Here is a 23,871-nt window from a genome sequence, read left to right on the forward strand (position 1 = left end):
TGATTAAGTCTTTGGTGTTGTAAAAGCATCTGTTTTAGTCTTAAATCTACAACTAAGTGAATTAAGTATATCAGCCTTTTATTCTGAAGTTTCTCCTAGCATCTCGTGTAGGGGGTGGGAAGAAACAATCCTTTTTTTTTTTTTTAATACCCTTTTAGGTTCTTGGCTGGGAGTCTGTAATACAAGACAGATTAGCAAGAGAAGAGCTTACAAATTTACATGTTTCCCTTAACATGGGAGCCTGCATAAGAAAATGAAGGCCCGAGGAGGTTAAATCTTCACTAAGTTTGATGAGAAATGGACAGTTAGAGGGATAGTGGCAAGACAAAAAGATATGAGCTAAGGGTAGTAAACTGAGGGAAACTTAGCAAGGCCTCTTCGTTGGGATTCCTCTTGGCATCACTCCATTTTGGAGCTAAGGATGTCCTGTCCTCTGGGTATAAGGAGGGCACTTCTCACATAAGGGTCTTATGACATACTTCAGGGGAAGGCCATTTTTCAAACTGCTCCAGCTTAAAACATTCAATATGCCAAGGCACCATATTTTGGGGTAGTATGTCTTGACCCTATCAGTCTCTTGGTTGGATGAAGCTACTCTTCTAGTAGATTCCTCATAAAGGGTTCAAGGTATAGTGTTCCTAGAGTTCTTGCATGTTTAAAACTTGACAAACGGGGTGTCTGGGTGGCTCAGTCGGTTAAGCCTCTGACTGTAGCTCAGATCATGATTGCACAGTTCATGGGTTCGAGCCCCGGGTCGGTCTTTGGCTGACAGGTACCTCAGAGCCTGGAGCCTGTCTTCAATTCTGTACCTCTCTCTCTGACCCCCCCCTGCTCACGCTCTTTCTCTCTCTCTCTTAAAAATAAATAAAACATTAAAAAAAATTTTTTTTTTAATTGACAAACAACACTTGATTGGGGTAAAGTTCTTGGTTCACACTTTTATTGCTTGAGTTTTTGGGTTTTTTTTAATACTGCTCATTTGTTGCCTTGCTTTAAATGTTGACTTTGAGAGGCCTGATGCCAGTCTCACTCCCTTTCCCTTGTAAGTTGTTTGATTTTTTTGGCTTGGAGGCCTTGGCGGGTTCTTTTTGTTTGTTTGTTTTTGTTGTTGTTTGTTTTTTTAACAATCTTTAAAGCCTAATCATTTTACTAAGGTACGTCTCAGAGTTGATCATTCCAGGTCAATTTTTCTTAGTACAAAATGGGTCTTTTAAATACATAGATCGAGATATTCTTTATTCCTGGAAATTTCTCTTGGATTATACTTTTAAATATTAGATCTATTCCATTATCCTGCTTTTCTTTATCGATTCCATTACATATCTCTATCATCTATTTTGCTTCTTTACCTATTTCTAATTTAACCACTATCTGTCCCTTTTAGTTTTTACCTTATTTTCATTTTTTTTTGTCATATTCTCGCCTTTCTTCAGTGTACTTTATTACAAATTTTTCTTAGTTTATTAAATTTTTTGACTCTATTCTTCCTTAGGCACTTCATAAGTTTGCCTTCCTTCCAGAGATAATTTTGTTTCTTCCATTCCACACCCCCACCCCGAGTTCAGTGAAACAGCTTTTCCTTTCTTCCTGTTGTTTGCCCATTTCTGTGTTTTAGTTGTGAATTTCAGATTCAAGGTATTTTTCATATGCCCACATACTTGTGTGAAGATATTTGGTTCAGTTTGAAGTGTTATGTTCGTTTTCTTCTGCTCTGTCTTTGTTTTTTCTTTGAGGGGTAGGTGAGGATTTTCATCAGGTAAAGTGCTCTCTCTTTCAGTAGCTTTATGTAAGTGTTGTCTACCTTCACTTATTCCAGTTCAGAAATTTGGGGTGATTTACAAGATTCCTAGTTCCAGGGCGCCCTCTTCTGTTAAAATAGCAAACTATTTTTAAAGTTTTTTAAAGTTTATTTTATTTTGAGAGAGTGTAAGAGAGAAAGCATAAATGGAGGAGGAGTGGGGGTGGGAGGGGGAGAGAATTCTAAGCAGGCTCTGCACAGCATGGAGCCTGGTGTGGGTCTGGAACCCATGAACCGTGAGCTGAAGTCAGACACTTAGCCAAATGAGCCACCCAGGTGGCTTTTTTTTTCTTCTTTTTTATGTTGATGGCTGTGTGTGTGTGTGTGTGTATATGTCTGTGTGTGTGTGTGTGTGTGTGTGTGTGTGTGTTGGAGAGTGGGCTTGTCCTCCAAGTTGTTTGTTCTCTCTTATCTTGCAAGTGTCTTAATTCCATTTCTATCACCCTTCAGTCTCCAAAGTATTCCTCTTCTTGTCTTTTACCTTCCCCCTCATATATTATGATGCCTTTCCAGGAGTGTTATCTTGGGGTTGTGATTTGGTTGGTTGAGTGTCTGACTCTCGATTTTCACTCAGGTCATGATCTCAGGGTTCGTGGCATCGAGCCTCACGTCAGGCTGTGTACCGTTAGTCTGGTTGTGCACTGACAGCGCAGGGATTGCTTGTGTCTGCCCCTTTCCCCGTCTCAAAATAAATAAATAAAGTTTAAAAAATGTTACCTTGAGTGCATGCACGGAGGCCCCTTCCTTGTCCTAAGCGCTCTGCTTCTCCAGAACTCACAGTCGGTGTTCTTGCAGTCGGGGTGGACTTTCTGTCTTGCCATCAGGACCTTAGGCCAAGCGGGGGCTGCCGCGGCTCCCCTCTTCCGCACAGCTGTTTTTCCAGACAACCCTCCTTCTCCAGGCAGGCTGGCAGGGGAGGGTGAGCAGTAGCTCACTGGGAACAGATGATTCTTTTTCTAGTTAAAGATAATGGGAAGTTCGGGCATTTTCTTTATTCTGCTTATACTAAAGGGGAGGGTTTTGGGAGCATTATTTGTCCTTGCTTTTTTTTTTTCTTCCCCTTCTTTCCTTATTTATTTTTTTTCAAACATGCTGGGAAATTGGAATTGACGTAGCCACCATTACCTTGGTTGTCCAGAATTTCCATTTCTTGAGTTTTATTTAGTTGAGAATGTGTTTGGCTGTCCATAACAAGTAGGAGAAGCCACTCTTTGGCCTGTAACTAGGAATCGATGCAGGACGTGCTGGCCCAGCGCATCGGGGCTGTGTCCGGAGTGTACTGGCTTCCCCTCCAGGCACAGAGTCCAGAGTCCACTGAGTCCTGCTGTCGATTGGGTTCCCTTAAAGCAGAGCCTGTGTGAGGGATTCTCGTACAATTGATTTGTTGATGAAGTCCTCTCAGGAGACATCTCTAAGGAAGTGAAGGCCGTGGGATATAATGGAGGAAGCGGCAGAGATGCGGTTTTAGGGGAAGTGCAGCTTCTGGTCTCACAGGGACCTCCGGAGCATGAACAACACCCCAGAACTTGTCCTGAGAAGCCAGGACAAGGGGGCTTGATTTTACAGCTCAGCGTCAGTTGTTGATTATTACTGGATCACGTTCCCACCCCTAAGCCAATTAACAGGCTGAGCTCCACCATGACCGGCTTAGACAGGTGCGATAACCCAGAGCTGGGACATGTCATCTTCCTCTAAGTCAAGTGAGAGAGGAGAGAGTTCTAGAACAGCAGTAAGGTGCAATTAGGAGAAAGTGGATGTCAGGCAGGCAGACATGTGTGTGGCAAGTGTCTCTCTTGTGCCAGGCACGGGGGTGCAGCAGTGAACACACCCCACGAAGGGCCTGCCCTCCTGGCTCTCAGTCTGGCCAGGAAGATACACAATGAGAAAATGAGGTGATTCAGAGTTTTGATAGGTACTGTGGAGACCAGGCAAGACAAGGGAATAGAGATATTGTGGAGGGGCTCCCTTACATTAGGTGGTAATATCTGAGCTGAGTTCTGGAAAAAGTAAGGGAGGAGCAGGATTCTGGCTGAGGGAACAGCAGTGAATGAATGAAAGAAATGCCCGTAGGGGGTCAGGAGCATTGAGGCAGGGGAAGCACTTTGGGGGCACAAAGAGTCTGCCCTCATCCAGAGGGGGCAAAACTCATCTTAGATAGAACCCTAAAGGAGGAGACTGGGCTGGTCAGGCAGAAGTCGGGGCTGGATCAATCAGAGTGTGGCCACCAGAGGGAACAGTATATGCAAAGGCTCTGAGGTTCTGAGGTGACAGCTCAGTGCCTCTAGGAACCCAGAAGGGTGGCCTGTAGCTGAGGTTGGGGTGGGGGAGGAGCACTAAAGTGGCTAAAGAGGAGATCAGAGAGGGTCTGGAGGGCCTCCTAGGGGATGCAGGGACCCAGGAGTATTTTTAGGAAGAGAAGGAAGTGCTTATACTTGAGTTTGGTGGGGAGTGGATTGGAATAGGCAGGGGTGGAAGTGAGGGGACCAGGCAGGGAGGGTGCCTTGCTGTGATGACATTGAGAAGGGAGAAGCCAAACAGGCAGACTCGACTGATGCAATGGAGAAGAAGGGGTGGCATGAAAGAGGCAGGGGACAAGAGTGATGGCGGTTAGTGGCTGGGGGCCAGGTGGGAGGTGTGCTCATGAATCCAGCAGGGGAAGCCCCAAACTCATGTCCACAGGTCGCCAGAGGAGAGTGGGTCCCAGCCAGCCCACAGCGTGGTGGTGGCAGGGTATGTGGAGCTCCCTGACTCCCCGGTCCCCCCTCCTCGTTGTCAGGGTTCTGGAGCACCTCAGCAATCTCTCCAAAGAAGTGAACCTGGACTATGAGCGCAGCATGAACAAAATCAACTTTGACCAGATTGTCTCCTCCAAGCCAGACACATTCTCGTACGTGACCCTGCCTAAGAAGGAAGAGGAGAAGGTGCCCAAGCAAGGTGAGGGGGGTTGGACAAAGGCCCCATAGCCACCCACTTGGCCACAGTCCTCCTGCCCTCCCCTGCTTCTTCCCCAGCTGCCTGGAGAGCTGGGGTGGGGGTAAGTGTTGATGAAGGCTCTTTTAAAAACCAGTAGTGTGAGCTGGGTAGAAGGAACTAGGTAAATGTACAGGAGGACAGCAACTGTTGAGACGTGGATGAAAGGGCTCTGATGCTCGGAATGAGGGACATACCGCCTGCCCTTCCTCCAGTAGCAGGAGCAGGTAGCATTGCTGCAGCCCCGTTTGACCTGTGGCACACTCTCAGAGTAGGACCCTGGTTTCCCCAAGCCTTCCTTTCTTTAGGTTCCCTGATGCCTGCGAATTTCATTCCTGGACCCAGCTTCCACATGTGTGAAATGCCCAGGAAGCTGGGGCAGTGCACGGGCAGTGGGCACTCAGAAGGTCCTGGTGTCCACATCTCCCTTACCTGGTGCTGGGTTATGTGCAGAGTGGGCGGGAGTGACAGGGGAGAGGCTCTGTGGTTCTCATGCATTTCAAAGGGGTCAGTGACCCAGAGAGCCCTAGACAGGATGCATTTACTCACCGAGTGGGCAGCTCACTGCGAAGCTATAGGGCCACTCTGGCGGGTCGCAGGAGAAGAGGGGTTCTGGGGATGTGGGTGTCTCTTTGGGAGGAGACAGGAGTTGCATCTCTCCATCAACACCCCTGATGTGTCCCAGGTCAATCTGACTCTGGCCCTTTAATGCCATCCCTGCAGGGCTGGTGAGTGTCCCCAAGTACCCTTTCCGGGCGCAGAAAGAGGACTTCACCTTTGTGTCCCTGCTTACACGGCCAGAGGTCATCACGGCCCTCAGCAAGGTGCGGGCTGAGTGCAACAAGGTGACTGCCATGTCCCTGTTCCACTCAAACCTCTCCAAGTACAGCCGCCTGGAAGAGTTTGAGCAGATTCAGTCACAGATCATCTCTCAGGTGCGTGGTCATCAAGGGCATAGAGCCCTGCCACACAGGCCAGAGCCTGGGAGCTGACTGGCTAGGCGTGAGGCTGTGGGCTCCTGTTCTCCTTAAAACCTGGACCTTTTGGGAGGAGGGGGGGCTTCCAAGGGAATGGTTCATCTCAAAGAAGAAAGGAGACCCAGTGTAGTCACTTTGCAGCCAAACCTGGTGGCTTCTGAAGCAGATCCCCCTAAGAATTGGGGTGTAAGGGAAGAATGGTGCAGCCATCACTAGATGGCCCAAAGAAAAGCATCCCCCTCTCTTCTTCATTCTGTGTCTTTCTCTGCTCATTTCCTGTGTCTCAGTCTCTGTCTCTCCCTTGGCTGGAGGGAAAGCCCTGTTTCTGCTGCCCCCTTCCCCCTTCCCCCAGAGCATCTGTGGTCCCCAGGGTCATGGAAGGGTGCTGGTTGGTAGGGCTCGGCTGAAAGTTGGGGTGGGGGAAGATCCTTCTGTGGTTACCTGGGTCCTGAGGCTGCCCCAGCACCATGGTGCCCCCACAGTCCCGAGGGGCAGTAGCTGTGGGCAGCACATTCCTGGGGCAGCCGCCTGATGCCACCCGTGGCCATTCCAGGTGCAAATGTTCCTGAAGGACAGCTGGATCAGCACGCTCAAGGTGGCCATGCGTAGCAGCCTGCGTGACACGAGCAAGGGCTGGTACAACCTCTACGAAACCAACTGGGAGGTGTACCTGATGTCAAAGCTGCGCAAGCTGATGGAGCTGGTCAAGTACATGCTGCAGGACACGCTGCGCTTCCTGGTGCAGGACTCGCTGGTCAGCTTCTCGCAGTTCATCAGCGACGCTTGCTGCAGCGTGCTCGACTGCGCTGACAACATGGTCTGGGGCGAGGACCTCATCAACAGCCCCTACAGGTGAGGCTGGCTGAGTGGAGGTACCTGGTGACCCCACTGCCACTTCTTGCTGGGCCCCAGGGGCCATGCTGGTGCAGGGTCGGGGGAGCAGGGCATCCAGGACCAGGGTACCCAGAACTACCAAGTCCTGGATGGCAAGGAAAGCCCAGCTCCTGGCCTGGTGGCCAGGGAATGTCCCACCAACTCTGGCTTGCATGTTTCTGGGTGACCTTCATTTTCTCAGTCAGTCATTGAGTTACCCAGTCAGGAGTTATTCTTTGAGCACTTGCCACGAACCAGGTCAGGTTCTAGGGGAACAAGAAAGACATGACTCCTGCTCTCACAGGGGACAGACCACAAGCAAATGAATCAATAGCTCATCATGGCCATCAGCAGGGCACTGTGACAGACTGTGGGTGGGGCAGGGGACTTTGCCAGGGGATCAGGGTCATCTGAGTCAGGACCTGAGACTGTGAAGAAACTGGCTGTGGAGATGCTAAGGAGGGTCAGCGGTAGGGGGACCAACACGTGCAGAGAGGCTCAGAAGGGGAGGAAGAGCTCGGGGCGGTCAAGGAAGGAAAGGCCAGGACTGGAGGGGGAGGGTTGGCAGAGATGGCATGGGAAAGGTTACAGGGACAGGCCAGATCACAGAGCCTCCTGGGGTCATGGTCCAGGGCTAGATTTATTCTAAGTGTGGTTAGCAGGGGAATTATAATCTGATTAAACGATGCTCTGGATTTGTGGGGACAAGTGAAGCAGATGACAAGTAAGGCCAAGTCTCCTGCCATTGCCTAGATGAGGGGGATGACAGTGGGTCTGGGATTTGGTTGGGAGGCAGATGTTGGGCCATGCATGGGTGGCAGCGCTATGGGTCTGGCTGCAGGAGGATGTGCTGTGGGAGGAGGGCAGGGGAGGAGACGAGCTGACTCCTTGGGTCCACAGCTAGCACTGAACCCAGAGGGGAGCTGGTGGGAATCAGGGGACACAGAATGTTTGAGATGCCCATTAAAGGTCCAGGTAGGTGGTGGTTGGCAATCCAGAGTGCCACAGGGAGGCCTGGCTGAGATCTAGGCTTGAGTGTTGTTAGTGTGTGCTGGGCATCTGAAGCCAAAGATGGTGGCCTCCCAGGGAGAGCATGGGGGTCCCAAGTGCCCAGATGACCTGCCCTGATGACCTTAGGACCTTCATCTCCCTGGTGCCCATGGACCTCTGGGCAAGTGGCAGAAATGGAGTAAACTTTGATAGCTAAGTTATCAGTGGTTTTCTGGTAATTTAGGTTTCTGGGAGGAGGGAGGAGGCAATTTCTCATGCATGGACAAGCTCAAGAGCCATCATGCTAGCAGGAAGGGCAGAGGGTGGGGTCTGCTGCTCACAGGCCTCCTCAGGTCCCTGCCCATAGTCAGCTCAGCCATTGCCCCACAGGCCCCGGAAGAATCCCCTGTTCATTGTGGACCTGATGCTGGATAGCTCAGGGGTTCACTATAGTACATCACCGGAGCAGTTTGAGACATCTCTGCTCAACCTCTTCGACAAGGGCATCCTGGCCACGCATGCGGTGCCCCAGCTGGAGAAGGTACAGCTGCAGTGTGAGGCCAGGGCCCCTGCTGCCCTGGCTGCTAGTGGTCCAAAAGCTGATGAAACTTCAGGCCCCTCTGGTCTCCCTTGCTGGTTAGCTAGAGCCATTGGTGACCCAGTGGCCATGTCTGCTCCTTTCCTAGGCACTGGACCGAGTCAGACCCGGGCAGGGGAAGACACTGCCTTTTGGTGGGGCTCACAACCCTATATTAGTCCAAAGTCCAACCCTATATTAGTCCAAAGTCCACCCTCAGAGACACCACAGCAACCCCTCTCCCCAACCCCCACCATGCTGTCTGTGACTGGCCACACTGCTGCCCACTTAGGCTTCGGGTCCCATCTCCAACCCCTCTGGCCACCTGCCTGCCCCATGGCTCACCTCCTGCCTTTGGCTCCACAGCTGGTGATGGAGGACCTATTTATCAGTGGCAACCCCCTGCTGGAGTCTGTGGGGCTCCATGAGCCACTGGTGGAGGAGCTGCGGGCCGCCGTCGCCAATGCTATACGCAAGGCCATGATCCCACTGCAGGCCTACGCCAGAGAATATCAAAAGTATCTGGAGCTGAATAACAACGATCTTACCACCTTCCTCAAGTGCGTGCATGCATCTGAGGGTGTCTGTGTGTCGGTGTGACCCCAGGCCACCCACTTACCACCCTCTGCCCCTCATGTGTGCCCTCTGTTCATAGGGACTACCAGACACAGTGCCCTTCAGCCAAGGTGGTACGGGAAGTAGTGCTTACCCACCTGCGGGAAAAAGAGATCCTGGACAACTCACTGCCCAGCAGTGTCGTCATTGGGCCCTTCTACATCAATGTTGATAATGTCAAGAAGAGCCTGTCCAAGAAGCTCAAGGCCCTGGCCAATTCCATGTTGGACATCCTGGCCAAGAACCTGCACAAGGAGGTGGACGATGTAAGTGTCCAGCCACCTGGCCCTGGTGACTGCAACAACACATGCACCCTTGCATACAGGGTGAGCTCCCATGAACAAGGTGTCCCTAGGCAGGGTCAGGGTGTCTGCAGGCTCCCAGGCTGATCGGAGGATCTGGAAGTCACTCTGCCTTGACCCTATGTGTATGCGGGGAGCTGTCCCATATGGAAGGTCTCAGGAAATGAGGGCTGTTAGCTCTCTCTAGACCTGGAAAGACCTAGGAACCCCTCCTGAAGACAGCCATTTCACAGAGCTGACGGCATGCAAAATGCAGGCCTCAGGAGTCCCATGCATGTGTTCGCTGGACATAGGAGGCTGTGGTGAGGGGCTTGGCTCCCCAGCAAGTCAGCTGCAGGGTATGGTGGGTGGTGGCAATTACCTGTTGGGAGGCACAGGGGTCTAAGAAGGAGGAGCAGACCCCAGGAATGGCCAGGGAGGGTGCATGCCCTCCCTAGCACCTTCCTCCCACTGCCAGATCTGTGAGGAGTTTCGCAGCATCAGCCGCAAGATCTATGAGAAGCCCAACAGCATCGAGGAACTGGCTGAGCTTCGCGAGTGGATGAAGGGCATTCCTGAGAAGCTGATGGGGCTAGAGGTGAGGCAGGTGCAGGAGGGACTGGGGGCTGGTGGCGGGGACAGAAGGGGGCTCAGAGATCAGGATCTGGGAGGCCAGAGGTGAGGTAGACCCAGAGGATGGGGGAGGGGTTAGATGGTTATGAGGCTGGGTGGGTGCATGGTGGGGGTTCAGAGCCATGCTATCTGGGAGGTCAGGAGGGAAGAAGGTATGGGTTGGGGGCTGGGGGTTGGAAGTGTGGTGGCCATGGCCCTTGGAACCCTGAGCCCAATGCTGGCAGTGTACCCTGCACCTCTTCTCCAACCCCAGGCCTTGCCTCTCTGGAAGAGAGCAGCTTTTCTTTAGCACTTGACCATTTTGGGGTCCCACAAATGCAGTTCTCATTACCACCTGTCCATGCAGGAGCGGATTGTGAAGGTCATGAGCGACTATCAGGTCATGGATGAATTCCTTTACAACCTCAGCACAGAAGACTTCAATGACAAGTGAGTGGGAGCTTGGCCCCCATTCCATAGAGTAGGGGAAAAGGTGCCGAGATGCATGGCTCTCAAATATCCCTGAGGCCATAGGCTATGTGGTTATGCCAAAAATGTCTGACAAGTTGTCAGAGACCATGGCTCTACATGGGCCAGGACCAGTTGGCCAATGGGCCAGAAGGAAATCATTTGAGCCTCTTGGCCTAGAGACCCTGCTGCCTCCTCACCCTGTCTCCATTCTCTATACGGTTGTCAGTCTGACACACATATGTTCATATGGGTCCAGAATCCCCTTGTTTGTGGTTGGGACCCTTTGGGATCCTTAGGAGCACCAAGTGAAGGCAAAACCCGCCTGGTGGTCAGTCCCTGGGGCGGGGGGGGGGGGGAGCACATGAGCCTTGTAGGAGATGGCCTTAGATTGGATCCCCCCCCACCACCAGAAACCCCTTGTCTGGCCTGCCTCACATACTGGGGGTGCCTTCAGAATGTAAGGGCCTGGGAGAGGTTGACACTGTCTCCTGGGAACCCTGCCAAGAGCCCCAAGGCATCAACCCTCCAGGGCATCCTGGTACCCCAGGTGGGCCTCCCCCAGGGTCAGCATTCCTATTCCAGATGCCTGTGGAATCCTCAAATCCTACAAAGCTCCCACATCAGCCAGGCAAAGGGAGTTGGTCTGATATGAAGGAAGCTGGCCTAGTGGCCCTAGTTGGTCACCAAAGAAATGGAGATTAGAGGCTGTTGGTTTGTCTCATGGGTGGTGAGGCCCCTCCAAACCTTAGAATGTAAGAGGAAAACTCAGCATCTCCTCTCTAATTCTGACGCTGTTCTCCCTCTTGCCCCGTCACTGCACTGGGCACCTTGGACTTGCTTCTCCCTGGATGCTGAGGACAGCTCCCAGACCACAGTCACAGGGCAGGGACTGCCTCCCCTGCCAGGAAGGCCTGCATCCCAACCCTGATGGTGGCAATGGCTGCCTCCAGCTCACTTCTGCTTCCTGGTGGCCCAGCCCTGGCTGGCTCCAGCTGCCACCTGGATTCCTCCATTCTCCCCTTTACCCTGGGGGTCCCTGCCTGGCCTGGTCACCCCATGATTTCAGCTATGACCTTCCCCTCACCCCCATCTCTGCACCATCCAGATGGGATGCCAGCAACTGGCCTTCTAAGATCCTTGGGCAGATAGAGATGGTGCGGCAGCAGCATATAGAAGATGAGGCGAAGTTCCACAAAATCCAGATCATGGATCAGAACAACTTCCAGGAGAAGCTGGAAGGGCTGCAGGTGGGGCTGATTGAGGGTTCTTCTAAGACTTGCTCCCCACCACACACACCTGCTCCAGACCCAGGCCTGGCTTCATGCATGCAGGAGGAACTGTGTCAATGTTTGGTAGATGAGCTGGTGGGTGGATGAAAGAATGGCTGAAAGAATGAACTCAAAGCCTGGACAGGTGCCTAGGCAGCAAGGTCCAGAAAATTCAGGGTTGCAAAGAGCCCCAACTCTTCTGTTGTGTCCTCCAAGCCCCTGTGGGCAATGGGCACAGTGTTGAGTGCTGGGTCTCCCTCTAACCTTGCTGTGTTACCCTGAGGTGGTTAGCCTGACTGTGATGGGCCGGGAAGCTGTTCACTCCAGGGGAAGAAAGTGCCCTCGGAACTGGGAGGTGTTGATGCTTGGGAACCTCGGGCCTCTGGGAGTGCGTTGGGGGATGCATGCGCATGGTTGGGGCCCCAGAGGCCTCTGACCCGAGCTCCTCGGCCCACAGCTGGTGATAGCTGGCTTCTCCACACACGTGGATATTGCACGAGCACACGAGATCGCCAACGAGGTGCGGCGGGTCAAAAAGCAGCTGAAGGATTGTCAGCAGCTGGCGATGCTGTACAACAACCGCGAGCGCATCTTCGGCCTGCCCATCACCAATGTAGGCCTCCTGCGGGCACACCAGCCCCCAGTCCCCAGGGCTCAAGGCAGAGCCCACAGCATCTGTGGTCATATCTGAACCCAGCTGCTAGGTGGCAGGGCCCTGGCATTTGGGGGGGTAGGGCTGAGCAGGTTGCAGAGAGGAAATAGCCCAGCCCTGGTCCTCAGGGCAAGGAGACCAGCTGGAAGCAGGCAGGAGGCTTTGCTGAGCCACTCACAGTCCAAGGCCTGTGAGCAGCAGAAGACGGGAGACCAGGCCAGGGCTCATGAGGACAGGATCAGGGACAGCAGCTAGGAGCAAGGAGGGGGAGGAGACTTGGCCCAAGTTTGAACAGAGACCTGGAAGTACCCCAAGACAGCCTTGGTTCATCTGCCCCTGTAGTATGACAAGCTCTCCAAGATGGTGAAGGATTTCCAGCCCTTCCTGGAACTCTGGACCACAGCCTCCGACTGGCTGCGCTGGTCTGAGAGCTGGATGAATGACCCCCTGTCAGCCATCGACTCTGAGCAGCTGGAGAAGAATGTCATCGAGTCCTTTAAGACCATGCACAAGTGTGTGAAGCAGTTCAAGGACAACCCAGGTAGGCAGCCAAGCCGGCTTGTCCCCTCTTTCCCTGCCTGTGCTGGCTGTCTGTCACACCGGCCTCTCCTGCCCGGCAGCCTGCCAGGAAGTGGCTTTAGACATCAGGGCCCGCATTGAGGAGTTCAAGCCATACATCCCGCTGATCCAGGGGCTACGCAACCCTGGCATGCGGAACCGGCACTGGGACTTGCTGTCCAATGAGATCAACATTAATGTCAGGCCCAAGGCCAACCTGACCTTCGCCCGCTGCCTCGAGATGAACCTGCAGGACCACATCGAGAGCATCAGCAAGGTGGCAGAGGTGGCAGGCAAGGAGTACACCATTGAGCAGGTGGGTGGCCACCAGCAGGTCCACCCGGCTCCACCTAAGCCCTGTCTGAAGGCACAGGGGTTTGACAGCACTGGGCCCCAGCCCTGAGGTCATTCACTAGGCTCAGGGTTTGACGTGTATTCTATTTGGTAAGTAATCATGTACAGAAAGTTCTTGGTGCATTGTTCACCATCCCTGTTATTACTCATTTACTCCTCTCAAATATTTCTTGGCCCAGGAACGAGCTGATAACAGATGAGTAAATTGAGGCTCAGAGAGGTTCAGCGCCTGTCCAGGATGACATAGCTAGTAAAGGCTAGAACCGGGACCAGAGCTTCTGACTGTCATCTTAGTTTCCTCCCAACACATGCAACATGTGTGTGCATACCAGATGGCCTTGAATTCAGACAAGGGCCCATGGGGGATTTATTTATCAGAGGGCCATAGTCAAGGCCAGACAGAGCCTGCTCTTCTTTGCCCAGTGCTGGTCATGTGGTATGCACGCCAGCTCCTTTCCAGGACCTAGTTTTGACTTGCCTCCCAACCCCAGGCACTGGACAAGATGGAGAAGGAGTGGTCGAACATCCTGTTCAATGTGCTGCCCTACAAGGAGACAGACACCTACATCCTCAAGAGCCCAGACGAGGCCTCACAGCTGCTTGATGACCACATTGTCATGACCCAGAGCATGTCTTTCTCACCCTACAAGAAGCCCTTTGAGCAGCGCATCAACTCCTGGGAGAACAAGTTGAAACTGACCCAAGTAGGCCCTCCCTGTCTTTACTCACCCCTCCCCAGCCCTCACACAGGCAGCCCTTTATGGTGTCTGGGTGGGACTTGAAGTGGCAGAGTGCCTTGTCCAGGTTTGCCTAGCTCATGGAGCTCTGATAGGCCTCTGTCATTCAGAGCAGAACAGCTAGTATGAGGCTCTCCATCTCTGAGGTTTGGCCTGTAGAGAAGGCAATTCAGGATGTGAGGGTGGAGCCAGTGTTTGGGCTGCTGCTATGGCTGCAGAGAGGCACGAGAGATGCCTGGTCTTGAGACCAGCACCTCCAATCTCAGAACTTTCTGGGCTGGATGCTACAAGGCCCTGAGCCTCCTGTTTCCATCTCATTTGGAGCTGGCTTGGAAGGAAGGGGGGGCACTGGAGACTGCCCATCTTCAGGGCTCTCAAGGCCAAGGCAGGAGCTGTCTGCAGAGCCTTGGAGGACTGTCCTAGAGTTAGGCCTACTGGTATGATTCTTACAGACCCTTCCCTGGGGCCTTCCCGGGAGCAGTTCAGAAACCTCCAGTGAAGGCCAGAAGCTGAATGAGGAGGTCTTATCTGTGTGCTCCTTGGATCATGCAGAGATGCCCAAGTTCATCATCATTGTCTCCGGGTCTCCCTGGGTCACACTGTCCCCTCCACCTAAAGTTCTATTCCATCCTGCTATCTCCTCCAAGGCTCAGCATCCAGCAGCCCTCACTGACTTCCCCACAACCACCTGGAAGACGGCCCCTGATAGGTCTTACAGAGCCCATCACACATGCTGGGCCCTTGGTGATTCAAAGGCAGAACTGGCTGTTTCATGGATCGTGGACACATCCAGTGCAGGGACCACATCCTGTGTCTCACATGAGTGTGGTGTATGTAGGCCCAACACAGAACTAGCTGAAACACACATCTCTTGAAGAGAGGAAAGAAGGAAGGAAGGAAGAGAGGGACAGAGGGAGGGAGGCAGCGAGGGAGGGAGGGAGAGAGGGAGAGAGGAATTTGCATCAAAAGGAAAAGAGATAAATCCTTAAAGAAGAGTTTGGAGATAGAAGTGGAAAGTGGCTTGTTTCGAAGGTGTCTCACTCTTGGACTGATGTTTCAGAGAGTATTTTAGGAATCTCATGCTCAAGTCTCAAGACATCTCAGAGAATCCTGGGGTCATAAATCCAAAAGTTCTCCCAGGAAAGGAGACAAACCTCCATGCGTTGGTCTCTCCCTCTGTTACCTCAGGGTTTGCTGGTGTGAGTGTGTTTCTCTCATAGGGAAGAGTGGCTCCCCTGGCCCTGTTGGAGGCTTGGGTGTCCTGTGGGGCACTTGGGGTTTCTCTGGAGGGCAGGGCCTCTGTGCAGCCTTTGTTCCCCAAGGTCCTGTGGCTGGCAGAGTCCTCTAGAAATGCCCCTGTGGATGCTGGCTCTGGTGTCCAGTACTCTGCTGAGCACTCTGGTGGGGTGAAATCTTGAGGTCAAGGAGGACAGGACCCAACTTAGACCCCAGGCCCTGACAGTCCATGCCCTGTCCAGGAGGTGCTGGAGGAGTGGCTGAACTGTCAACGGTCCTGGCTCTACTTGGAGCCCATCTTCAGCTCTGAGGACATCAATCGGCAGTTGCCTGTGGAGAGCAAGCGTTACCAGACAATGGAGCGGATCTGGAGGAAGATCATGAAGAATGCCTACGAGAACCGGGAGGCAAGCTCACCTGGGGATAGGAGAGGGCAACTGGGACCACTGAGGGCCCTGGTCACATTGTTGGGAGCCTCCTGGGCTCTTCTTTCCCAGAGCAAGAAAGGCTGAAGGACAAGTCCCAAGTCCTGTGTCTCCCTGACTGGGCTCCCCAGTCTCAAGAGATACTCCTCAGAAACATAACAGTTGGTTTTCTTCTCGGAGATTTGCAGTCTACTTTAACATTTTAAAGTCTCTGACAAGTCCTACAACAAATCAAACTCCTTGGCTTTGTTTAACTTTAATGTTTTTGACCACAGACTTTTTTTTTTTTTCCTGTGGATTGACAGGGGAGATGGATGTAGGTCCTGACTCAGGGCCATTTTCCTGCTCTATTTCCCTCCCAGTTCCTATTGGTGGTCTCTGGCCAGCATGAGTGCCCTCTGAGCCCACCTTGCTATGTCCCAGTTTGATCATACTCACTTTTTTTTAAATTTTTTAAACATTTATTCATTTTTGAGAGACAGAGAGAGACAAAGTGAGAATAGGGGAGGTCAGAGAGGAGACATAGACTCCAAAGCAGGCTCCAGACTTTGAGCTGTCAGCACAGAGCTGGATGCGGGGCTCAAACTCACAAATCATGAGACCATGACCTGAGCTGAAGTCAGACGCTTAACTGACTGAGCCATGCAGGCGCCCCTGACCACGCTCACTTCTGCTTTCTATCTGGCCTGGGCCGGCAGGTGATCAATGTGTGCTCTGACCAGAGGCTGCTGGAAAGCCTGCGGGACTGCAACAAGCTGCTGGACATGGTGCAGAAGGGCCTCAGCGAGTACCTGGAGACCAAGCGGGGCGCCTTTCCCAGGTGGGCACCCCTGGCCTGTGTCCACTCAGGCAGTATCTGCCCACAGGCTGGGGCACAGAGGCTGCCTGACCCACTCTCTCACCCTGTTCCCCTGGCAGATTCTACTTCCTGTCAGATGACGAATTACTTGAGATTTTGTCCCAGACAAAGGACCCCACAGCTGTGCAGCCCCACCTGCGCAAGTGCTTTGAGAACATCGCCCGGGTGGGTAACTGGGCCTGGGGCTCAGGCCCGGGAGCTCTGGGGCACCTTCCCAAAGAGGACAGCTCTTCTCTGGCCCCCAAATCCTTTTAGCAAAAAATGAGGTGATGAGTGAGATTCCTGGCCTTGGAGACAGCCAGGGCCTGTGGGAGGAAGGGCAGCCATAGAACCCCAAGCTCAGGGGACTCCTGTCCCCCTGGTACACTGAGGTGCTGGCTGGGCTGAGAGACCCAGGAAGCCGAGGCTCCTGAATCACCCCATCTTCATCTTCGTCTCCAAGGGAGGCCACACAAGCCTGTGCAAAAGGGGGACAAGCCTGTCCCCAAGTGGGCTGGGCCACAGCTGGGGACAAGACAGGCCCATCCTGCACATGTGCAGTCGGGGAAGTGGGTGGAGGGGGCAGGGCCAGCCCCAGGGCTGTGGTGGTCAGGATCCCCAGGCACAGTGGATAAGGACGCTCTCGTCCCGCCCCTGCCCACAGCTGCTGTTCCAGGAGGACCTGGAGATCACACACATGTATTCAGCAGAGGGCGAAGAGGTAAAGCTGTCCTTCTCCATCTACCCATCCAGCAACGTGGAAGACTGGCTCCGGGAGGTGGAGCGCAGCATGAAGGCCAGCGTGCGGGACATCATCGAGAGGGCCATCAAGGCCTACCCCACGGTGAGCTGTGCCTCCCATGCCAAACAGGCTCTGTGCCTGCCCTGCCACCCCCACCCCCAGCCACTCCATCACAGGGCTGCCTCCTCCCGGCCGGCCTCCTCCTCGGGCTCTGCCTTAACCACTGCTGCTAATAGTCAGACAGGGGATCTCTGGGGGCAGGTGGGCCTTGAGGTCACTGCAGGAGGAATCTGAAAATGATCCAAAAACGAGATGTGTCCCTGATAATAACCAGCCACTGTGGTTGTGTCAATGCTCACTGTGAGCCTAGCCTGGCCCAGGGCCTCTTCTACATTGTCTCTCTCAGTCCTCAGTCAGCAGCTCCCCTAGGGGTTAAGCCTTAGCCTATAGAGTCAGTTCAGAGACATTTTCTGCACCAAGGCATGTGGTTTGAAAGTGGCAGTCAGGATTTGAACCCAGGACTATGTGTTCCCTGATCCCAGGCTCCCACCCCTCAGCTACAAGGTCTCCTCTGCTGAGGAAATGATGATTCTGCCCAAATGACTCTGCCAAGAGGCCTAGAGCTTAATGGTGTCTCTGTTTCTGAGGTGGAATTAACTGCTTGCGCCTAGAAGCACAGACAAAGTTGAAGCAAAAAAGAGGATGCAGGATTGGGGCTGACAGCCTCCTGGGCCAGCCCTGCCTATGTTATCTTTCTAGATGCCCAGGACCCAATGGGTTCTAAACTGGCCTGGCCAGGTGACCATCGCTGGATGCCAGACCTACTGGACCATGGAGGTGGCAGAGGCCCTGGAGGCCGGTAACCTCAGTAACAAGCTGTTCCCCCAGCTTGCCAAGCAGGTGGGAGGTCACCACCTGCTCCCCCCATACACCCCACACCCTGAGAGAAGCCAGTCCCTCCAGGAGGTTTTCCTATATTAATCCTGTAAGGCACCTGGAGTAAGATCCAAAGAGCAATAGGCCAGACACCTCCGGAGATGAGTGTCTCAGAACCAGCCACTGGTGGGAGGGACTGGGGGTCTGAGGAGAGTTCCGAGACCAAGCAAATGCCCCTCTCCCGACGGTCAGGGAGGGAGTCACACACCTGAGGCCTTCCTGCAGTGTCCCATGGTGTCTCCTCGGTCTGTGCACTGGCTCCCCACCACACTCCTTCCTCGAGCCCCTTGTCAGGCTGCACCAGCTCCCTCGGAGCTCACATGACCCTGTATGCTGCAGTGAGGTGGAGGCCATACATGTGCCTCTGCTTTTATTTGCTTTCCTGCCAGACTTCCTAGGTGACCAATGCCCTGCCTGCCCTCCTCCTGCCTAGTTCTGTGCCTCTTCCCATCCTAGACCATAAGAAGCCTCCAGAATAGAGATTATTCCTGGAAAAAACCCACCATCTGTGCAAGGGAGGGGAAGCCTACCTGCATTGTGACCATGCCAATATCTGACAGTGTCCCCCCCACTCCTACAGCTCAGTGACCTGGTGGCCCTGGTGCGGGGGAAGCTGTCCCGCATGCAACGAGCTGTGCTATCAGCACTAATTGTCATTGAGGTCCATGCCAAGGATGTGGTGAGCAAGCTGATCCAGGAGAACATAGTCAGTGTGAATGACTTTGAGTGGATCTCACAGCTGAGGTAAGGATGCAGGGGCCCCTGGGCCCAGCCATGCCCAGGGCCAGGGCAGGGTGGAGAGTCAGTCTACATCAGGCCCTGAGACAAGCTGGGTGGGGTGCCTTGATGCCCTCATTCCCCACTTCCCCTTGGCCACATACCCAGTGGCCCATGGTCCCCAAGACCCAGGAACCCATCTCCCTGCAATGCCAGGTACTACTGGATGAATAACAACCTGTACATCCAGGCTGTGAATGCCGAGTTCATCTATGGCTATGAGTACCTAGGCAACAGCGGGAGGCTTGTGATCACGCCTCTGACCGACAGGTGAGCGTCCCCCTCCCCATGCCTCCTCCCACCCTGGGAGCCTCCCTTCAGCTCTGGCTGGCTTAAGAGTTTGGGGACCGCAAGTTACAGTCAGTGCACGATGAGCCAGTCCATCAAAACAGTGCAAGGTTAGGAGCATGGGTTTCAGGTTCAAAACCAGTTCTGCCCATCATAGGCTGAGCAACCTTGAACAGGTGACTCAACCTTATGTACTCCACTTGCCTCTGCAGCCTCCCTAAGGTGATTATGAGAATTTTATGAGCTGAGGTGTAAAGCTTTTAGCACATGTATGGCACTCAGTAAGCATCTAACAAGTATGAGCTTTACTAATTTCATCAGTCAAAGTCTCCTTTTAATGTACCAGAGGAATTGATCTTGAGAGAAGTAACAGGCAACCCTTTTGTGGAGTGAACAATTCTCTTCTAAAATAATCAGTCATTTCCTCTGGCCACTTGTACTTAGCAACAGCTGAATTTTCAATTTGGGTTTTGAGGAAGGAAAGTGAAGTGTGGTCAGAGGTCAGCCATCCCAGCAGGTTCCTGAGCAAAGCTCTGCAGGGCCATGGGGTAGGGTGGGGGAAGCACTGGGGACGTGGCCGAGGGTTCCAGTCCTAACCCTGGCAGACAAGGCTGGGCATACCTGGGGCCTTGACAGAGGGAGAAGCAAGAGCCACCATCCATGAGGCCCAACACCAGAAAGCTCGCTCTCCCCATGTCTCTGGGAATCCTGAGGAAGGAGCATGGCCCATGCCTACCTCCTCTCACTCCTGCAGGTGCTACCTGACTCTGACCGGGGCCCTGCACCTCAAATTCGGGGGTGCCCCAGCTGGCCCAGCTGGCACAGGGAAAACTGAGACCACCAAAGACCTGGGCAAGGCCTTGGCCATCCAGACAGTGGTGTTCAACTGCTCTGACCAACTTGACTTCATGGCCATGGGCAAGTTCTTCAAGGGCCTGGCCAGGTGAGGCTGGGCATGAGGTTGGCCCAGGACAGGGCAGGAACGCTGACCTCTCCCAGGGACACTACCTGATGCTCCCAGGAACATCACAGGGTGGAGGAGGGGACAGGATGGAATGATAGCAGTCAAAGACTCAGTCCCTACTGGGCACTGGGGTGAGATGGTGGTTGTTGGTAATATGTCCAAGCTGGCAGAGATGACTATTGGAGGTTTCCTCTCGGCAGAGTCACAGGGGCACTTTGGAGATGTCAGGTGAGCTCTGAGTTCATATCCCCCCATTGTCCTTGTTTCGCTCAGTTCCGGGGCCTGGGCCTGCTTCGATGAGTTCAATCGCATCGATGTTGAGGTGCTATCTGTGGTAGCACAACAGATCACCACCATCCAGAAGGCTCAGCAACAGCGGGTGAGCATCCGGGGCTCCACCACCACCCCATGCCTCCCTCAAGTTACCACATCTCTTCAGCTATCCCCAGCATACCTATGCTGCCACCTGGCTCCCCATACTGTCGGCACCAAAAGCCAGGCACTCAGGCCTGCCCTGAGCCCAGCCTGTCTGATCTCGCAGGGGACTGGGCCCACTCCCCCTTGTGGAACTGTCCCTGAGGGGCTTGTGTAGCCAGTCAGGGAGACCCATGCTCTTACCCCACTCCAAGGGTAACTTTCAGGCTGGCTGAAGTGGATGAAAGGGTCCCTCCCACATCCTGACCCTTATGGAAAGCCCCAGCCATTCATCCCTTCTCTAGCTTCATTCAGAGTGGCCAGAGGTCTCCTCCTGGCAACAAGAGCTGGGAGGCTGGCACCCCACTAGGACGCTGGGTCCAATCAGAGCTGAGCTTGCCCAAGTCTAGGAGAACTAGTGTCAGAAACTGGGGGTAGGGTGTGGGTAGCAGGAGATGTGTGAAGACCTCAGGGAGCTGGGACCTGGGATGCCACTGGAATCAACCCTGTCTCCTGGGCTGAGCAGCTGTAGCAGGGACAGGGCATCCACAGGGAACGAGGTGGCCCATCCAGAGAGGAGGCAGGCAAGTCACCCCCTCCCTGCCCCCCTCTTCCCCACTGTAGGTGGAACGCTTCATGTTTGAAGGTGTCGAGATCCCGCTCGTTCCATCCTGCGCTGTGTTTATCACCATGAACCCAGGATACGCTGGCCGCACTGAGCTTCCTGATAACCTGAAGGCAAGTTCAGACACAGGGCAGCCCTAGTGGCTTCCCAGGGTACTGGCAAGCCCTGCAGCTGTGGCCTCAGAGGTGCCACAGAGCTTTTGTGAGGACACACAGCTGTAGGACATCAGGGACGATGATTCTCTGTGGTAACCCTTTGCCCAGTGTCCTGAGACCCACCCCCAGCCATGAAGAGAAGGCCCCAGGCTCATCCTTAGGCTTGGGAGAAGTCAGGGGGCAGGTTCAGGTCTGTACAAAGGACCGGGTTCTAAGGAGCAGAACAGTCCAGCCACAGGGGAGGATACGTCTCAGCTGTGGCAGGCGAGGTACAGAGGGGATCCAAACATTGGTGAGGCAGGAGGGTAGTGAGGCTGCCTTCTGAAGACCAGGTGGTCCAGAGAGTGGGCTGTTGTCTGGGAGGGAGGCCTGCTTCTCCATTCATGTGTGTACCCCACGCCCCAGGCGCTCTTCCGGCCCGTGGCCATGATGGTCCCCGATTATGCCATGATTGCGGAGATCTCACTCTACTCCTTTGGCTTCAATGAGGCCAGTGTGCTGGCCAAGAAGATCACAACTACCTTCAAGCTGTCTTCCGAGCAGCTCAGCTCACAGGTAAGGCCTTGCTCCCACCAGGTTCCAGGGTGTGAGAGCTGCTCTCTGCTCCCAGTGAGCCCTGTGAGATAGGAATTACATCTCTACTTCTCAGCTGAGGGCTAGTTCAGGTGCAAGGGGAGGTCAAGCATCAGGAAACCAAGGGCCATACAACCCAAGGCTGAGGAGCAAGTTCATTGGGTCTTCTGGGACCAGAGCAGAACAGCAGCCCTGCTCCACCCCTGCACCATGGGCTGTCAAGTTGGCTTGCGAGCCCAGCTTCTGGGACAGCTGCCGCTGGTACAGACACCAGCACGAGGGTAAGCTTTCCTGCCCGGCTCCCTTCTCAGGCAGGCTTCCCCTCTGTGGTGGCAGAGCCGATCCCAGCCGAGCTCTGGGCTTACATGCTGCCAGCTTAGTTTTTCTTTCTTAACAGTCGTAGAAAAAGTCCCTGGTGTCATCCTGATGGGCCCCTTCTGGATGACCTGCTCATGCATGGTCAGGGGGAAGCCATGCGGCCATTGGCCAGGGGGCCCACCAAAACCCACATGCTGGGGGAGAGGCTGCCTGTCCCCGGGAGAAGCAGCAGTTGCCTACCACAGTGCAGCCCGGGAGCCAGCGCCCCCACACACCTTCTTTGTAACCATCCACTTCCAAAGATGCTGCCCTCCCATCAGACTCATGGTACCCATGTGGTTCTAGAAAGGCAGTCAACCCTTCTTAAGTGCCAGTGACTCAAAGTCTAACCCAGTCTCTTCATCCTGCTCCAAGTCTGAGACTTCTGGGAAGTAAGCTGGTCAGTGGGTCAGGTCTAGATGTAGCTCTCATGGTCTGGCCCTATAGACAAAGATGATAAATTTAACTGTTTCCCACATGCTACTATATAATGGAGAGAAACAGAACCAGCAGGAAAGAAGAGAAAAGCCTTGGTGGTTTGGTCGAAAGCGTGGGTCTGGAGAGACATTAAGAGAGAATGTTAGAAGGAAGCTCAAAGGCCGTTGGGGCCAACCCTATTGTGGCACCAATGGGAGCCCCTTTCTTTCACTTTTTGAACAAACCGGAGTGCCTCCCTGCCCCTGGGGCAGTGCTGGGACTGCATGACTCTGCCTGTGTCAGAGTCCTCACCCTCAGGGGCCAAGAGTCAGCCGGAGATCCAGGATAAGTAAACTTGTGAAGGGAGAAGGCTACTGGAATGGTAATGAGAAGGCGCCAGAGGAGCGCACACGAGGCACCTGGCTCAGGCTGGGGCGTGCGGGCAGACGCAGACAGCCTTCGGGAGAAGTGGCATTGCAGCTTCCAGCTGGGTGAGGGCCAGGTACCAGGTGGGAGGTAGAGTGTTCCAGGCAGAAGCCCCCAAAGGGACAATGTCCACCCACCCCTCCTCCTGTGCGGCGGCGGTGACAGGATCACTATGACTTCGGGATGAGAGCTGTGAAGACTGTGATCTCGGCTGCCGGCAACCTCAAACGAGAAAACCCCAACATGAATGAGGTGAGCTCCATCCAGTAGCACATCTGGGCCAGCCTCCAGGAGGGCTCAAGAGGGACCCAAGACACAGCCGACCTGGGTCCCCTGAAGGCCCCACCGGCCTCTGTTGCAGGAGCTGATATGCCTCCGGGCCATCCGAGATGTGAATGTGCCCAAGTTCCTGCAGGAGGACCTCAAACTCTTCTCTGGGATCGTCTCAGACCTATTCCCCACCATCAAGGAGGAGGAGACTGACTATGGCATCCTGGACAAGGCCATTCGCAAGGCCTGTGAGAAGAGCAACCTCAAGGACGTGGAGGGTGAGCCCCTGGCCCTTGCCCTCATGGTGCTGGGTGGGACATCCTGGGGATCCAGGGCAGGGGTGCAGAGACAGGGCAGTACCACCTCTGGGTCGCTCATGCCTGGACAAAAGTGCCTCAGGCTGAGGCTCAGCCAAGCAGTCCCTACCCTGGCCCTGTCTCCACTGGAAGCTTCAGGTAATAAATGTCTAGGAAAATGTCCTCTCTCCCACTCATGCTTTGATACCAAATGTGTCAGTTTCCCAGTTCTTCAGCACCAGCTGGCTATTCCACAATTCAATTCAGTTCTGACACTAATCAGAGTCCCAAGTCCCAAGTAGTCACAAGTAGTGGGTCCCTAGGTTACCCACAACTTTCCTCCAGCTTGGCTACAAATCAGAAGTTCCTGTGACCCTCTCCTTAGGTTTGACTATTAAC

The 23,871-nt window shown here is 53.9% G+C and overlaps 1 protein-coding gene across 5 annotated transcripts in view; it reads left to right on the top strand.

Annotated features, from left to right (window-relative positions):
- DNAH1 (dynein axonemal heavy chain 1) overlaps positions 1–23,871 on the top strand; it is a 76,133-nt gene that overhangs the window by 21,839 nt on the left and 30,423 nt on the right. For 4 of the 5 annotated variants that reach the window (XM_029918963.1, XM_029918964.1, XM_029918965.1 and 1 more), the window contains 26 exons: positions 4,575–4,732; positions 5,492–5,703; positions 6,299–6,597; positions 7,999–8,149; positions 8,552–8,745; positions 8,841–9,066; positions 9,560–9,679; positions 10,061–10,143; positions 11,270–11,411; positions 11,890–12,045; positions 12,427–12,625; positions 12,705–12,958; positions 13,488–13,700; positions 15,212–15,376; positions 16,093–16,214; positions 16,313–16,418; positions 16,897–17,076; positions 17,734–17,874; positions 18,491–18,654; positions 18,844–18,957; positions 19,730–19,918; positions 20,213–20,318; positions 20,978–21,091; positions 21,539–21,688; positions 23,072–23,158; positions 23,268–23,454. In XM_029918963.1, coding sequence (XP_029774823.1) covers positions 4,575–4,732; positions 5,492–5,703; positions 6,299–6,597; positions 7,999–8,149; positions 8,552–8,745; positions 8,841–9,066; positions 9,560–9,679; positions 10,061–10,143; positions 11,270–11,411; positions 11,890–12,045; positions 12,427–12,625; positions 12,705–12,958; positions 13,488–13,700; positions 15,212–15,376; positions 16,093–16,214; positions 16,313–16,418; positions 16,897–17,076; positions 17,734–17,874; positions 18,491–18,654; positions 18,844–18,957; positions 19,730–19,918; positions 20,213–20,318; positions 20,978–21,091; positions 21,539–21,688; positions 23,072–23,158; positions 23,268–23,454 — 4,232 coding nt within the window. Of the gene's footprint in view, positions 1–4,574; positions 4,733–5,491; positions 5,704–6,298; positions 6,598–7,998; positions 8,150–8,551; positions 8,746–8,840; positions 9,067–9,559; positions 9,680–10,060; positions 10,144–11,269; positions 11,412–11,889; positions 12,046–12,426; positions 12,626–12,704; positions 12,959–13,487; positions 13,701–15,211; positions 15,377–16,092; positions 16,215–16,312; positions 16,419–16,896; positions 17,077–17,733; positions 17,875–18,490; positions 18,655–18,843; positions 18,958–19,729; positions 19,919–20,212; positions 20,319–20,977; positions 21,092–21,538; positions 21,689–23,071; positions 23,159–23,267; positions 23,455–23,871 lie in introns of those variants that run through there. The other variant, XM_029918967.1, reaches the window with a different exon arrangement.

Source organism: Suricata suricatta, chromosome 12, assembly GCF_006229205.1.
Source record: "Suricata suricatta isolate VVHF042 chromosome 12, meerkat_22Aug2017_6uvM2_HiC, whole genome shotgun sequence".
In the NCBI taxonomy this organism is placed as follows: domain Eukaryota; kingdom Metazoa; phylum Chordata; class Mammalia; order Carnivora; family Herpestidae; genus Suricata; species Suricata suricatta.